Source organism: Lissotriton helveticus, chromosome 2_2, assembly GCF_964261635.1.
Source record: "Lissotriton helveticus chromosome 2_2, aLisHel1.1, whole genome shotgun sequence".
NCBI lineage: Eukaryota > Metazoa > Chordata > Amphibia > Caudata > Salamandridae > Lissotriton > Lissotriton helveticus.
This window is the reverse complement of record NC_136060.1, coordinates 493,282,587-493,297,795: the sequence shown is the minus strand read 5'-3', so window position 1 is coordinate 493,297,795 and position 15,209 is coordinate 493,282,587. Positions and strand designations below refer to the sequence as shown.

At 50.5% G+C, this 15,209-nt stretch overlaps 1 protein-coding gene across 1 annotated transcript in view; it reads right to left on the bottom strand.

Moving 5' to 3' along the window:
- Positions 1-15,209, bottom strand: part of LOC144821564 (dedicator of cytokinesis protein 2-like) — a 3,201,295-nt gene that overhangs the window by 288,970 nt on the left and 2,897,116 nt on the right. Inside the window, exons 32-33 of the mRNA XM_078678750.1 lie at positions 4,533-4,633; positions 3,648-3,706 (exon numbers count right to left, since the gene is read on the bottom strand). Coding sequence (XP_078534876.1) covers positions 3,648-3,706; positions 4,533-4,633 — 160 coding nt within the window. The remainder of the gene's footprint in view (positions 1-3,647; positions 3,707-4,532; positions 4,634-15,209) is intronic.

Sequence of the window (15,209 nt, the reverse complement as noted above, 5' to 3'; positions counted from 1 at the left end):
GCGCAGCCACCACTGCCATCACCTTGGTGAAAACTCGAGGCGCAGTAGTAAGTCCAAAAGGAAGGACCGCAAACTGGTAGTGCTGTGATCCCACCGTAAAACGGAGATACTTCCTGTGCGACTTCAGAATGGGGATGTGAAAATAAGCATCCTGCAAGTCGATCGACACCATCCAGTCTTCTTCCATCAGCGCTTGAAGAACCTGAGCAAGGGTGAGCATTTTGAACTTCTCCTGTTTGAGATACAGGTTCAAAATCCTGAGATCCAGGATTGGCCGAAGCCTGCCATCCTTCTTGGGTATCAAGAAATACCGGGAGTAGCACCCCTGACCCCTCTCCTGCTCTGGAACCACCTCTATTGCACCCTTTCGGAACAGAGCCAGGACTTCTTCCTGCAGGAGCAGCAGGTGGTCCTCTGAACAATAACCTTGGAAAGGAGGGAACTCCTGAAAAGGAAGAGCATACCCATTTTCCACGAGATTGAGAACCCAAAGATCTGATGTAACCGATTCCCAATCTCGTAGAAAATGAGTAAGCCGACCCCCTACTGGCCCCACATGATCCAGAATGGTGGATCTAGGGCTGCTTTGCTGAAGCGGGTGGGGGTTGGGTATTATTAGAGGAAGTGGAGGAAGAGGAGACTTGACGCCCACGTCCACGACCCTTCTGTCTACCTCTATAGGACTTATACAGAGGGTTCTGCTGTTGCTGCTGTTGTTGTTGGCCTTGCCTGAAGGGACGAAAAGAGGATCTACCAAAGCCTCTAAACTTTCTAGTTGTCGACCCTCTCATCTGGAGACCCAAGATCTTGCAGTAGCACGGCTATCTTTAAACCTTTCCAAGGCGACATCCGCCTTTTTACCAAAAAGGCCAGTCCCTTCAAAAGGTAAGTCCAGCAACGTAGATTGCACATCCGCAGAGAAATCAGAGGATTTTAACCATGCTGCCCTCCTGGTCGCAATAGAAGAGCCCATAATCCTGGCAACAGAATCAACTGTGTCCATGCCACTCTGAATAACCATGCGCGCAGCAGCCTGAGTGTCTGAGACCACCTCATTAAAGTTCTTTCTATCTTCCTCAGGAAGCTTAGGTGATAACTGCTTCACAGAATCCATCAATGCATGAACATACCTTCCCAAAAGGCAAGTAGCATTAGCGGATTTAAGAGCCATGCTCCCTGAAGAGAAAGTCTTCTTTGCAGACTGATCCAACTTTTTTGAGTCTTTGTCCGCTGGTACTTGAGGGAAAGAGCCTGCAGCCCTGTTAGAACATGCCGCTTGCACCACAAGACTTTCAGGAGAGGGGTGCGAAGAGAGAAACTCAGGGTCACCAGGAGCCACCCTGTAACGCCTTGCAATAGATCTTGAAACCGCAGGAGCGGACAACGGTCTCTTCCAGATCTCTTTTATTGGATCTGATAAGGCATCAGTGAACGGCAAAGTAGGTTCAACAATAGAAGAGGGAGAATGCAAAACTTCTGTGAGGATGTTGGGCTTGTACTCATCCGTGGGCAGTTTCAAGCTGAGAAGATCTGCAGCCTTCCTAATAACAACGTGATAGGGTGCCACGTCCCTAGAAGGAGCATCAGAAGCCGAAGGTAAACCCCACTCAGGAGAGAGCTCCAGACCACTAGCATCACGTAGGTCTTCAAAGTCATCATTATGATCAAGAAGCTCACCCTCTTCCACATCTGAATCTTCACCTCCCTTTTCTTCCAGAAGACGCTGAGCCCTTCGTCTTGACCACTCTATTCGAATCGAAGTCGACGGATCCGGTAACGACTCCGACGGAGCCGGATTCGACGTCGAGCGAGGAGCCGGGGCAGCCGGAGAACGAGACTCACGGACAGGTATGAAACCTCTATCCAAACTACGAGGTCGATCCGGAGTCGGCGAAGCCGCATGCGGAGTCGAAGACCTCGGCGGCGCCGTACCGAGCCAAGGTGTAAGAGGCGCCGGCATAAAAGGCATAAATGGAGCTGGGGCGTACGAATGAGGAATGCCCAAATTGTACGATAATGGACCCATGGGACCAACAGGTGCTCCAGTGGGGTACATCGCCCTGGAATATACTCCAAACATGGCATTGAGAAAATGTGAGGGGTCCTGACCAGGACCAGGAAAGGGAGGGTACGAACCTACCGGATGCTCTAAAGGAGGTCGTTCCGACACAGGTTCATTCTGACCTTCTTGGTCCACAGGAGTCTCCATCAGGGCCGGAGTTTGAGGAACTACCTCTTCTTCCTCTTCATGTTCTGAAGAATGTAAAGATACCGGATCCGGTCCCGGTTCCGGAGTCGGGGAACCTCCGATGGACTGAGCAGGAGAAGGAGAAACGAAGTCCTTATGGTGTTTGCGAGACTTCTTCTTCGAATCTGAAGATTCCTTCCCTGAATGATGCTTTGAGCTGTGCCTTCTCCTCTTGTGCTTCCTCTTCGAGGAGCTCGAAGCGTGACCCGAAGCCGACTTGGATCCAGATCTTGATCTCTCTCTGGACCTCGACCTCGCTCTGGATCTCGACCCTGCTCTGGACCTCGACGCCGACCTGGACTTCGATCGATTCCTTTGCTTCGACTTCGAGCGTCTCGACGTCGACCTCGAAGATCTCCCAGCATCTCTTCCCTTTACCTTCGCGAGAAGTAGTTTTGCTTCACGCTCTCGAAGCGCCTTTGGGTTCATCTTAAAACAAGATCGACAGTTCTTGACGTCGTGGTCTGAACCCAGACACCACAAACAATCGTTATGTGGGTCGGTGATTGACATCATACGGGCACAAGACCCACATTGTTTAAATCCTGTCTTCCTCGACGACATCCTCGATGAAGAAATAAGTCGCAAAGGAGAAACAGTAATGATTAAATAATAGCCAGATACAAAGTATCGCAGAAGATCCCGAAAACCGTTAGCGTCGAAGACGCGGAAAAAAGGGAACTGACGTCATCACGCCGGCGTGGGCCTGATAAGGGGTCGGTGACGTCAGGCGGAGTCACGCGCGAGGTCGTACTCCTGTGACGTCGTCCACGTTGGCGTGCTACGAAGAAAATTTCCGAACGTTGCTGACGCAAGGGGATATTCACAAGGTGAGGAATCCACACGGCAGATGTATCTTTCAGAATTCTCATGCATGAATAATGCCCTCTGCTAAAACCGAAACATTATTAATAAATCAGAGAGACCCATTTAACACCAGGACAGATTTGGCAATTACTGTGCTTGACTGCTGAGGCTAGGAATGTGCCCTTTGGAAAGACAATTAGTGGCCTTGAGGCCTGAGGACAGACCCACAACGCCTAAATTGGGCATTTTTCAGCAAGTGAACAATATATTTCTCACACGTACAAGAATGACATTTTATTACTACAATAGAAAATGCGTAATAGTTGCTGAATCGCTCCACAAGGGCAGAATTAAATGGAAGCCGCAGGTGACGGCCTTTCAGGGAGTGACAACCCTTGATGACGCTGCCATCCATATCAAATCCCACCCTACTGTGGCGTATTGTGCAGTTTTAATAGTAAATTATACTATTCCAAAGTCCAGCGGCTCCCTAAGGCATGTCGTTTTAATGACGTGTGTGATAAAGAACCGTTTGGTAAATGCATGCAGGGATTCGTCCATGATAGTGGTTTCTATAGATTGAGTGTCTTACCCAGGCTGTACCACATGTCGCGTATGGCGGATCCAATGGCCTCGCGCATGTCTCCATACCTGTGGGATCAAAGAGTGAAGAGTGAGTTTATGTCTTTTATTTCTTCGCCACGTCCATGACAGCTTCTAATGCTCTGTCCCGTAAGCCAATCATTTACCCACCAACTGGGCCGTCGACCAATCCCTGCAGGCGTAAGCCGGCATCCGCATAGAGCGAAGATGTACACTCATTCTGAACATTTCACGTGGCATCACTTATTCTTCCTACCTCAATCCTACCAGAGCAGTGATGCTCTCTATGCTCAGAAGTGTCTTCAGATCATAAAGAAAATGGACCACTTCTCCTCATCCTCAGAAACCATTGCAGGCTTTCATTTGAGAGCAGAATAAAAAGCAATCGTCATGCATCACACCTCAATGATCCTGCATATATACTCTCTAAAAACTGCTGGTACTGTCTTTCAAATGCTCACAAAGTCTCACCCATTGAAATCAAGAGAAGTAACTTTAGTAGTCCTAAACTGAGAAAAATCCTAACTTTAAGACTTTCGGTATTCACAGAAGGCATTTAGGAGTCCTAAAGTTAGGACTCCTAACTTCTGTGAATACCAAAATGAGTAAGTGCCTTCTGTGAATACCAAAATGGTACTAAGTTTAGGATTTTGTCTTAAGTTAGTTCTCTGAATCGGGCCCTTGGTCTTTGGCCTCCTGTTGTACGAGAGGCCTTCATTTCACTTATCCTGTGGCCGCAGGATATACTACACCATCTTGGTTATATTTATCCTGTGGCCGCAGGCACAATGTTTAAATACATCGCACATGATCGCACAGGATTTCACGCTCCCCACCACACCGCCGGTTCAGCACCAACCTCTGGCCCACTCACTTGCAGATGATGGTCGTGCGCTTCGCCTGGGAGAAGTTCTCCAACTGCAGGGACTCCTGGGTCAAGAAGGCCACCGCCAGGTGGAAGTAGTTATTCCAGAGCTGCAAGGAACAGACAGGAGCAGGTTAGCAGGACGGTGGCTAGGGGCGAGGGCGCGCAGGCTCCCCCTGCTGGGCATATGAGATGTCTCAGGCAGAAAGGAAGACATGAGGGTATCTGGGGGTCAGAGTGTTGCATGGGGGTGAATCAGACTGATAGACACGCCAGGCGAGTGTGCTAATATTCTATACTAGCAGGTCCTCAGTCACTGGTCTCAGTCACTAGTGCCTCAGTCACTGGGCCTCAGTCATGGTCCTCAGTCACTGGTCCTCAGTCACTGGTCCTCAGTCACTGGGCCTCAGTCATGGTCCTCAGTCACTGGTCCTCAGTCACTGGGCCTCAGTCATGGTCTCAGTCACTAGTGCCTCAGTCACTGGGCCTCAGTCATGGTCCTCAGTCACTGGTCCTCAGTCACTGGTCCTCAGTCACTGGGCCTCAGTCATGGTCCTCAGTCACTGGTCCTCAGTCACTGGGCCTCAGTCATGGTCCTCAGTCACTGGTCCTCAGTCACTGGTCCTCAGTCACTGGGCCTCAGTCATGGTCATCAGTCACTGGTCCTCAGTCACTGGTCCTCAGTCACTGGGCCTCAGTCATGGTCCTCAGTCACTGGTCCTCAGTCACTGGGCCTCAGTCATGGTCCTCAGTCACTGGTGCTCAGTCACTGGTCCTCAGTCACTGGCCCTCAGTCACTAATGCCTAGTCACTGCCCCTCAGTCACTGGTCCTCAGTCACTGGGTCCTCAGTCACTGGTCCTCAGTCACTGGTCCTTAGTCACTGGTCCTCAGTCACTGGGTCCTCAGTCACTGGTCCTCAGTCACTGGGCCCTCAGTCACTGGTCCTCAGTCACTGATCCTCAGTCATGGCCCTCAGTCACTGGTCTCAGTCACTGGTCCTCAGTTACTGATCCTCAGTCATGGCCCTTAGTCACTGGTCCCAAGTCACTGGTCCTCAGTCACTGGTCCTCAGTCACTGGTCTCAGTCACAAGTCCTCAGTCACTGGCCCTCAGTCATGGTCCTCAGTCACTGTTCCTCAGTCACTGGACCTCAGTCACTGGTCCTCAGTCACTGGTGCTCAGTCACTGGTCCTCAGTCACTGGCCCTCAGTCACTGGCCCTCAGTCACTAATCCCTAGTCACTGCCCCTCAGTCACTGGTCCTCAGTCACTGGGTCCTCAGTCACTGGTCCTCAGTCACTGGTACTCAGTCACTGGTGCTCAGTCACTGGTCCTCAGTCACTGGCCCTCAGTCACTAATCCCTAGTCACTGTCCCTCAGTCACTGGCCCTCAGTCACTGGTCTCAGTCACTGGTACTCAGTAGCTTGCCCTCAGTCACTGGTCCTCAGTCACTGGTCTCAGTCACAAGTCCTCAGTCACTGGTCCTCAGTCACTGGTCTCAGTCACTGGTCCTCAGTCACTGATCCTCAGTCATGGCCCTTAGTCACTGGTCCTCAGTCACTGCTCCTCAGTCATGGTCCTCAGTCACTGGTCCTCAGTCACTGGTCCTAAGTCACAAGTACTCAGTCAGAGGTCCTCAGTCACAAGTCCTCAGTCACTGGTCTTAGTCACTGGTCCTCAGTCACTGGTTCTCAGTCACTGGTCCTCAGTCACTGGTCCTCAGTCACTGGTCCTCAGTCACTCATCTCAGTCACTGGTCCTCAGTCACTGGGTCCTCAGTCACTGGTCCTCAGTCACTGGTCCTCAGTCACAAGTCCTCAGTCACTGGTCCTCAGTCACTGGTCGCAGTCACTGGGCCCTCAGTCACTGGCCCTCAGTCACTGATATTTAGTCACTGGTCTCAGTCACTGGGCCCTCAGTCACTGGTCCTCAGTCACTGATCCTCAGTCACTGGTACTCAGTAACTGGTCCTCAGTCATGGTCCTCAGTCATAGGTCTCAGTCACAAGTCCTCAGTCACTGGTCCTCAGTCACTGGTCTCAGTCACTGGTCCTCAGTAACTGGTCCTCAGTCACTGGTCTCAGTCACTGGTCTCAGTCACTGGTCCTCAGTCACTGGTCCTCAGTCACTGGTCCTCAGTCACAAGTCCTCAGTCACTGGTCCTAAGTCACTGGTTCTTAGTCACTGGTTCTCAGTCACTGGTCTCAGTCACTGGTCCTCAGTCACTGGTCCTCAGTCACTGGTCCTCAGTCACTGGGTCCTCAGTCACTGGTCCTCAGTCACTGGGCCCTCAGTCACTAGTCCTCAGTCACTGGTCCTCAGTCACTGCTCCTCAGTCATGGCCCTCAGTCACTGGTCCTCAGTCACTGGTCCTCAGTCACTGGTCCTCAGTCACAAGTCCTCAGTCACTGGTCCTCAGTCACAAGTCCTCAGTCACTGGTTCTCAGTCACTGGTCTCAGTTACTGGTCCTCAGTCACTGGTCCTCAGTCACTGCCCCTCAGTCACTGCTCCTCAGTCATGCTCCTCAGTCTCTGGTCCTCAGTCTCTGGTCCTCAGTCTGTGATGGACAGCTGGCCTACGACTCTTGCTGCAGTCCTGGGTGAGCAGTCGAGGCGTGGAGGGAGTGAGCTTGCGCCAGGATACAGATCCCGATTTGTTCAGGACTCAGACCCGTCGACTCCTGTTCAGTGAGGTTCATTCTCCTCCCACCGATCACCGCGTGGATTGGCTGCCAGACTCTGCACGCCCAGACCGCTGCACCCAGCCTTGACACACTCGGCACTCAGGCTCGGCCAAGTCGCCTTGACGACCACTCCTCCATTTCCTGGATCGACCGATCATTACTTCGCCTCCAGCACTGCGTACACATCAACCCAGTCCTGATGAAGATCCCGATTAATGAGGATCGAAACGCCGTCTACCACTCAGCGCGATCACAGGCACAGCCCACAGTGTGGTTCATCCCAACTACAGCCAATCCAAATTAGAACCAAGTTTCATAATTCAGCTGGAACCATATTGTATCATTGACTCACTGTATATATTTTTGCACCAGTCACTATGTGCCATTGTATGCTGATCACATTGTCACTTGCATCGCCACCTTGTTCTTCAATTGCACATTTTGAGCACCAAGTACAATTAGGGTTGTATTATCTGTTTATTTACAGTGCTGCTACAACTGTATCTTGCCCACCCTTTTCTAGATAAATATGATGCCATGAGCACATTGGAACTTGAACATCTATATCAGTTATGGGTCCAAGATTTATGTAACAATGAATGAAAATGTAACTTGATGTGATCATAAAAAGCGTGTCTTATAAAGAATGGAATTCTATAGCATTAGAGACTTGCTTGATATTTTTGTAAAAGTCGATGTGTGTTTTTATCTTTGAAATTGTTATGTACAAAATTGTAAATAGTCCTTTTTATATGTACTTTTGTAGCCCTGAAGAAGTCCCTGGATGGGACGAAACGTGTTGGCGGTTCCAAAAGTGATGCTTTCAAAAGTTTTTAAAGAATGATAAATAAAGAATAAATTGAAACTGAACATCGACTCGTCTACAGAACTATATCCTTTTTGAACTGTTTTCTGAGACTATTATAATTTGTGTTTAAAGTGTGCTGGGCTATTATGTGTCAGCACATTGGAAATAACAAAAGAGTCTCCTTATTTCCTTTCTGATAATGTTTTTGACATATCATTTTCTAATTGTCTTTCAATAATACCTGTTGGGATACCACATGTTTATTTAGGGTACAGAGCAGCACAATCATAGCAGTTACAACAAAAATGTGACTGTCCAATCAGGGTTGTGAGCTTTAGGAAAAACACAACATATTAAGAATATTTCCGAAAATATTAAAATATGTAAAATCAAAACAAGGGTCAAACAGTAAAAACCCACACATCAGATACCCAATAAATAGATAACACAAAGGAATTGATGTGATGTGACGAGCCTGTGCATTGTACACACTCATTTTTATTAACCGTTTGGCACCTTGTTCAAGCCTCCATTAGGTATCATCAGTAAGCACAGATATCTTTATTATGAAAAACAGGTAACCCCCAAATACCTGCCCCTTCGTCCCCTAAGCTGCCTACGCGTCTCTGCCCGCTACCCCGTTATGAAGGTGCCGTGCTGTATCCACCATGCATCAGGCCCCTTAAGTTTTATCATCAACCGCGGCCAGGCTCTGCGAAGCCTTATGGCGCTGGTGGATGGTGGTGTAATAGTCCTTGGGCTTGGCCCTTGCACAGATATCGCGCATCCGCCGAAGCCACAGCAGAGGCCGTACCTTCTCCTACTTTGCCCTCGCACAGACATTGCGCACCCGCCGAAGCCGCAGCAGAGGCCGTTCCTTCTCCGACTTCGCCCTCGCACAGACATCGGGCATCCTCCGAAGCCGCAACAGAGGCCATTCCTTCTCCTACTTCGCCCTCGCACAGACATCGCGCAACCGCCGAAGCCGCACCAGAGGCCGTTCCTTCTGCTACTTCGCCCTCGCACAGGCATCGCGCATCCCCCGAAGCCGCAGCAGAGGGCGTTCCTTCTCCTACTTCGCCCTCGCACAGACATCGCGCATCCGCCAAAGCCGCAGTAGAGGCCGTTCCTTCTCCTACTTTGCTCTTGCACAGACATCGCGCATCCGCCGAAGCCGCAGCAGAGGCCGTTCCTTCTCCTACTTCGCCCTCGCACAGGCATCGCGCATCCGCCGAAGCAGAGGCCGTTCCTTCTCCTACTTCACCCTCGCACAGACATCGCGCATCCGCCGAAGCTGCAGTAGCGGCCATTCCTTCTCCTACTTGCCCTCGCACAGACATCGCGCATCCGCCGAAGCCGCAGCAAAGGCCGTTCCATCTCCTACCTCCCCAAACCTGTCTACGTGTCTTAGTCCCGCTGCCCTTGTCCCAGTATGATGGTGCTAAGCTGTATCCCCCATGCATCAGGCTCTGCGAAGCCCTATGGCGCTGGTGGATGGTGGCGTAATAGTCCTCGGGCTTGCCCTCGCACAGACATCGCGCATCCGCTGAAGCCGCAGTGGAGGCCGTTCCTTCTCCTACCTCCCCTAAGCTGTGTACGTGTCTTAGTCCCACTGCCCGAGCCTCGGTATGATGGTGCCGTGCTGTATCCCCCATGCATTAGGCTCTGCAAAGCCCTATGGTGCTGGTGGATGGTGGTGTAATAGTCCTCGGGCTTGCCCTCGCACAGACATTGCGCATCCGCTGAAGCCGCAGTGGAGGCCATTCCTTCTCCTACCTCCCCTAAGCTGTGTACGTGTCTTAGTCCCACTGCCCGTGCCTCGGTATGATGGTGCCGTGCTGTATCCCCCATGCATCAGGCTCTGCAAAGCGCTATGGTGCTGGTGGATGGTGGTGTAATAGTCCTCGGACTTGCCCTCGCACGGACATCGTGCATCCGCTGAAGCTGCAGCAGAGGCCGTTCTTGCGATCCACTTTGCCGCCAGGTCCTGGAACGGCCTCCAGCTCCATCTCCGGACATCACCCTCGCTGGTTGAATTCACGAAAAGACTCAAGATCTGGCTCTTTGACTGAGCCCTGCTACCTAGTGCCTGGATACCCTCATGGGTGACTAGCAGCGCTCTACAAATACTGATTGATTGATTGATTGATTGATTGATTGATTGATTGGATTTGAGGCATGACAGTTCCGTAGAGTCTCTGCTGAAGTAGTTTAGTAGACGCCCCCATTGTTTGGTGAAGGCTTTCTCCCCCCTTGTGCCAGTTTAGACAGCTCCTCCAGGCTGAGAACCCACCACAATAATTCAGTCCATTTATGAAGATAGTAGGGCTTGTTGTCCCCATAGGTTCAAGATGGTTTGCTTAGCTGCCAACAGGAGGTGGGATATCAGTTTACCCTGGGAACCATGTAACGGGTAAACGTCAGGAATCGGACGACCCAACAGGATCGCCTCAGCGCATCTGGCTAAGTCGGACCCCATGAGGCTTTCTACTGCGGACAGTATCGAGGTTCAGAAGGGTTGTATCTCGGGGCACGACCTTAAAAAATGTGATATAGATCCCTCCTCCCGCTTCCACTCCAGCGGAGAGGGTTATGTCCTGTCATTTTGGCCAGGCGAGCCGGGGTGTAGTGCCACTGATATAATCAATCAACCAATCAATCCATCAATCAATCAATCAGGTGGCTTATGGAGCGCAACTACTCACCTGCAAGGGTCTCAAGGTGCTGGGGGTGGGGGAGGTGCTTAGGTTGTAGTGTGGCTTGTAAATCTGCTCCTATGTTTCCAACTATTAGGTTCACACCTGACACTGCGTTTCAATCACTGGAGATTTACATCTCTAGTATTCGCCAGTGTAGGGGCCAGTGCTAGGCCCAAGTAATCAATTGTTGTATTGGCCCTTCGGAGGGAGGCAATCGTTTGCACCTGTTGTACAACCCTTCGAAGGGCTGACACATTCAGGATTTCAGATCTGGTAAGGTTAACATTGAAACCATAGATTTCATGATAGTGATGTAATCGCTCCAGCACCCTGGAGAGGGAGGCTGTTGGGTTTGTCAGGGACAGGAGGATATCATCAGAGAATCAAGTCATTTTAAGTTCCTGTTGGCCAAATCGTAATCCCTTAGTCTGGAAATCGTTCTGGATGTGTTGTGCCAGGGGTTCTACTGTAAGGGCGAAGAGGAGAAGGGGGCATCCCTGTCACGTACCTCACTTTATGCGTACCTAGTCAGAGAAAAGCCCGTCAACTTAGATTCTAGCCCATTGGAGTGTAGTACCCCGCTAGAAGCCAGCACCTGAACGCATCTTCTACCCCGATCTCCCCCATCACGCCAGCCATGAAATCCCAGTCAACTCTGTTGAATGCTTTTTCAGCATCCAAGGTGACCATGATAACTTGTTTGGCACCTGTGATGCCACTCTCAAGCACATGGCGTCTTTGGCATTGTTGCCCACTTGATGAGTGGGGGAAAAGCCCGATTAATCAGGTGCACCAAATTCTCAGGGTAGCTATTTTGGTGAGTATCTTGGCATCTGTGTTAAGGAGAGAAATGGGCCGATATGACCCCTGACAGTCATTGAAGTTTTTATTGGGTTTGAGAATAAGGGTGATAGTTGATTCATTCATGGTGGGTGTGATCTGTGGCGATTGTAGGATCGAAAAACTGATAATTGGGGAGAGCCTGTGAGGGTGTGAATCCCCTCAGTCAGGAATGGGTCTTGCCCCTGATTGGGACTCTAACCTGAGGCTAGTGAGAGTGGTCGGCCTCGTAGAGAGCCCCGGATGGCTACCAAACTCCCATTGGCACCTTGGAATGACCCTTCTACTACCAGGGGACAGGGCTGGTATATTAGAATGCCCACACATTAAGAAATGGCTTAGCTTTAGTAGGTGGGTTTCTTGTAAGAGTCCAATATTGGCTCAGACAAAAAGACAGTTCATGTAGGACAAAGTGCCTGTTAGTAGGGTTGTAGTGGCCCCGGATGTTACAGGTGAGGATATGGAGGTCGGTCAAGGACATGGTTAGGTCTCCCCAAGCCCCAAATTCCCCCCCAAAAAAGCAAATAAAACCAAGAAACACCAAAAAAACATTTGGAATGTGTAACGCCAGTAGAGAGCCCTCTCCGTGGAGTCCCTGATCCGTATCCACAGTCCAATGATGAGACAAGGACCAAATTTGTGGGGGGTGAGGCCTCTGTAACCACAGGTCTGCCGTTCAATAGTCATGAAATCTCATTGCTTCCAGCGCTGCTCTAAATCTCAACCCGGACACCTTGGGGGTTCAGCAGCAAGATCACGCAGGGGTTTTCTCCTGGTCTGAGATGGGGGTCGATGATTGCAGTGGGTCCGGGGACAACAGTCCACTAACTTTGTGCCCATGTTCCACGGCCAACTGGCAGCCCAACATTAATTTCTCCTGTTTGGGTCCGCCACTTTAATGGCCTCTTCTCACTTGGGTATACTCAGCACTCTTCGTGGGGTGGTTTACGTGAGCTGTCTGCATAAGTCTCTGGGAGGGAAATGTTTAGTGCTGAACAGGCCTCTTTGAGGGTCTTGAGGGGCCAGTGTCTGCCCTGCCAGACAAACATGATACGGAAAAGGTTGCCCCCAGTGGTATTTGACCTTATAGTTGCACAAGACCTTGGTGATAGGGAAAAACGACCCTCGCTTGATCTGGGATAGGTCTTGGAAGATATGAATATCACCACCATGGAACTATATGTGTCGACCACATCTTGCCGCTTCTACGGTCAACTCTTTGTCCTTGAAGTGGTGGAAACAAATGAGCATGTCTGGTGATTGCTGTGGAGTTTGTGTTTCTCTGTACTTCTGTGCCCTGTCTATGCGCAGGGGTCTGGCCCATGGGCCTCAAGGATAGACTCCCCCAAGCTCTGAATGTAGCGTTTCATTTCCTTACCCTCTTTGCCAAGAGACATCCCTCTGATCCGGAGGTTACAGCGGCAAGACCGGTTTTCTATGTCCTCCTGTGTCTCCTGGAGTGTGATTAGCTGATCGTTCATGGTTACCAGACAGGTGCAGCTTTCCTCAAGGTCAAGGGTGCGCTTGTCCTGAGCTGTCTTTAGATGGTCTACCCTGGTTCCCAATTCCAGGAGGTGTTTTCAGAGTTATGATAAGTTCTGTTTGAGGTCCGCTTGTATGGCTCCCAGCTTGGTCTTGAGCTCCACGAATACTTGGATCAGATAGCCATTTGTAGGAACCACCGATTCTTCCCGCACCACATTTGTCTCCTGGCTCAGGGTTGAAGCCTGATGCACAGAGGACATAGCTGTGGGGTCTCCTTTCTTAGAAGTGGGGACTTGGAACAGATCTTTGATAGTGGATTCTCTATTGTGTCTTGTAGTGGCCATGGTGCTAATGTCAGTTTCTGCAGAGTGGCTGGTCTTTTACACTGCCTAAGGATGGACCCAGTTCAGTTATCTCCACTATGAAGCAGCTCCCCTGGGAAGGCTAGTGTCGGAGCTCACCCAAATGCCTTTCCCTCCTGTAGTGGTGGGCCGATGTCATTCAGTCTCGGCATGGGAAGGCCCTGGTACTGTGTGATGCAATGTCTTTACTTTGCAATATGTCCCAAGCCACTGTTCCTATGCCCGGGAAACAACCTTTACAACGCAACCATTACATTGCACTACACTTACAACGCAGGCATTACATCACAACATCCTTTACAACGCATGACACTACAACGCAGGCATTACAATGCATACCATTACAATGCTGGACACTACATCGCATGTCACTACAACGCAGGCATTACAACGCATACCATTAGAATGCATACCATTGGAGTTAAAATAGTAATTTTGAACCCCTACACTATCCAACACTTTCCCTACTGTTGCACCCCCTGGAGGTAGAATAGTAATTTTTACCCCTACGCTATCCAACACTTTCCCTACTGTTGCACCCCCTGGAGTTAGAATAGTAATTTTTACCCCTATACTATCCAATACTTAATCTAAATGCAATGTAATGGTATGCGTTGTAATGGTATGCATTGTAAAGGTAGTATGCGAAGTAATGGAATGCGTTGTAAAGGTAGTTTTTTAAAATGCGATGTAGTGTCATGCGATGTAATGGAGTGCGTTGTAAAGGATGTTGCGATGTAAAAACTGCGTTGTTAGTGCATGCGTTGTAAATGTATGCGTTGTAACGTCATACATTCACTATGCCTGCAGAGAAAGCACTCCTAGTTGTCCTTGTACCGGATGTCCTAGTCGCCAGAGGGCTACAACAATATCCGGCTGGGGAGGTGCCAATTTGCTTTCTATCCCATTAACAAGCAGGTCAGCTGGGGATCAATCACTGTCTGCAAGAGCCCCGTCCTCTAGTGCACAGATGCCCACTTCCCCCCGGTGTCCAGTGCCCCCTGCTGTGGGCAGCACACCTGATGCGGGCCATCAGTCGTTGCCTTCTTCCTCTGTGGGCGCTGGGCTGCTAGAAGTCAGCCCGCACAACCGCCTGGGCGAGTCTGCAGGGCCACAGTCCTACACCTCCCACTTTGCTTCTAGGCCCGTTCTCAAAGGCGTCTCCATGCGGGAGTTGAGGTCGGCGGGTCCTCCGCTGGGGCGCCAGGGGCCAGCGTCCCTTCAAGCCCTAGTGCTCTCTGCGGTGTCCAGTGGGTCAAGCCAGGACAGAGCCCTGCTTCACGGCCCTGGTGCTCCACTGTCAGCGATGGGGGCTGCCGCATGCTCTGGTCTGGCTCACGGGGAGTCGGTAGGCGTACGCTCTAGGGCTCCCAGGGAGCTGCCATCTTATACCTGCTAGGCTAGTCGCGCCATCACCTCCGCACACTCTGGGCCCTTCGGTTGTTCAGGAGCTTCCAAGGGTCTACACCCACCTCAGCCGGCTGTCAGCACCATGGGGGACGCCGCTACGGAAGCGGGCGGACAGGTCCCAGAGGAGGGGCCTAGTTCACGTGTCCAGCGCCATCTTGGGTTTGGCCACGCCCCTGTTGATTGTTTTTTTGTAAAGTGTGGCGAAGATTCTACAAGGGGACCCCAAACTTAGACGCAATTCAAAAACTGCTTTTTATTATCAAAATAACTCTTCGACTAATTACTACAGAAGCGTGGGGTCCCCTTCTGTATACATGACGTATTGCAATAAAGGCATGTTTATTGTATTTTCTAATAGAAATATCTTTTTGATTCATTATATTAAATGGCTCTGAAA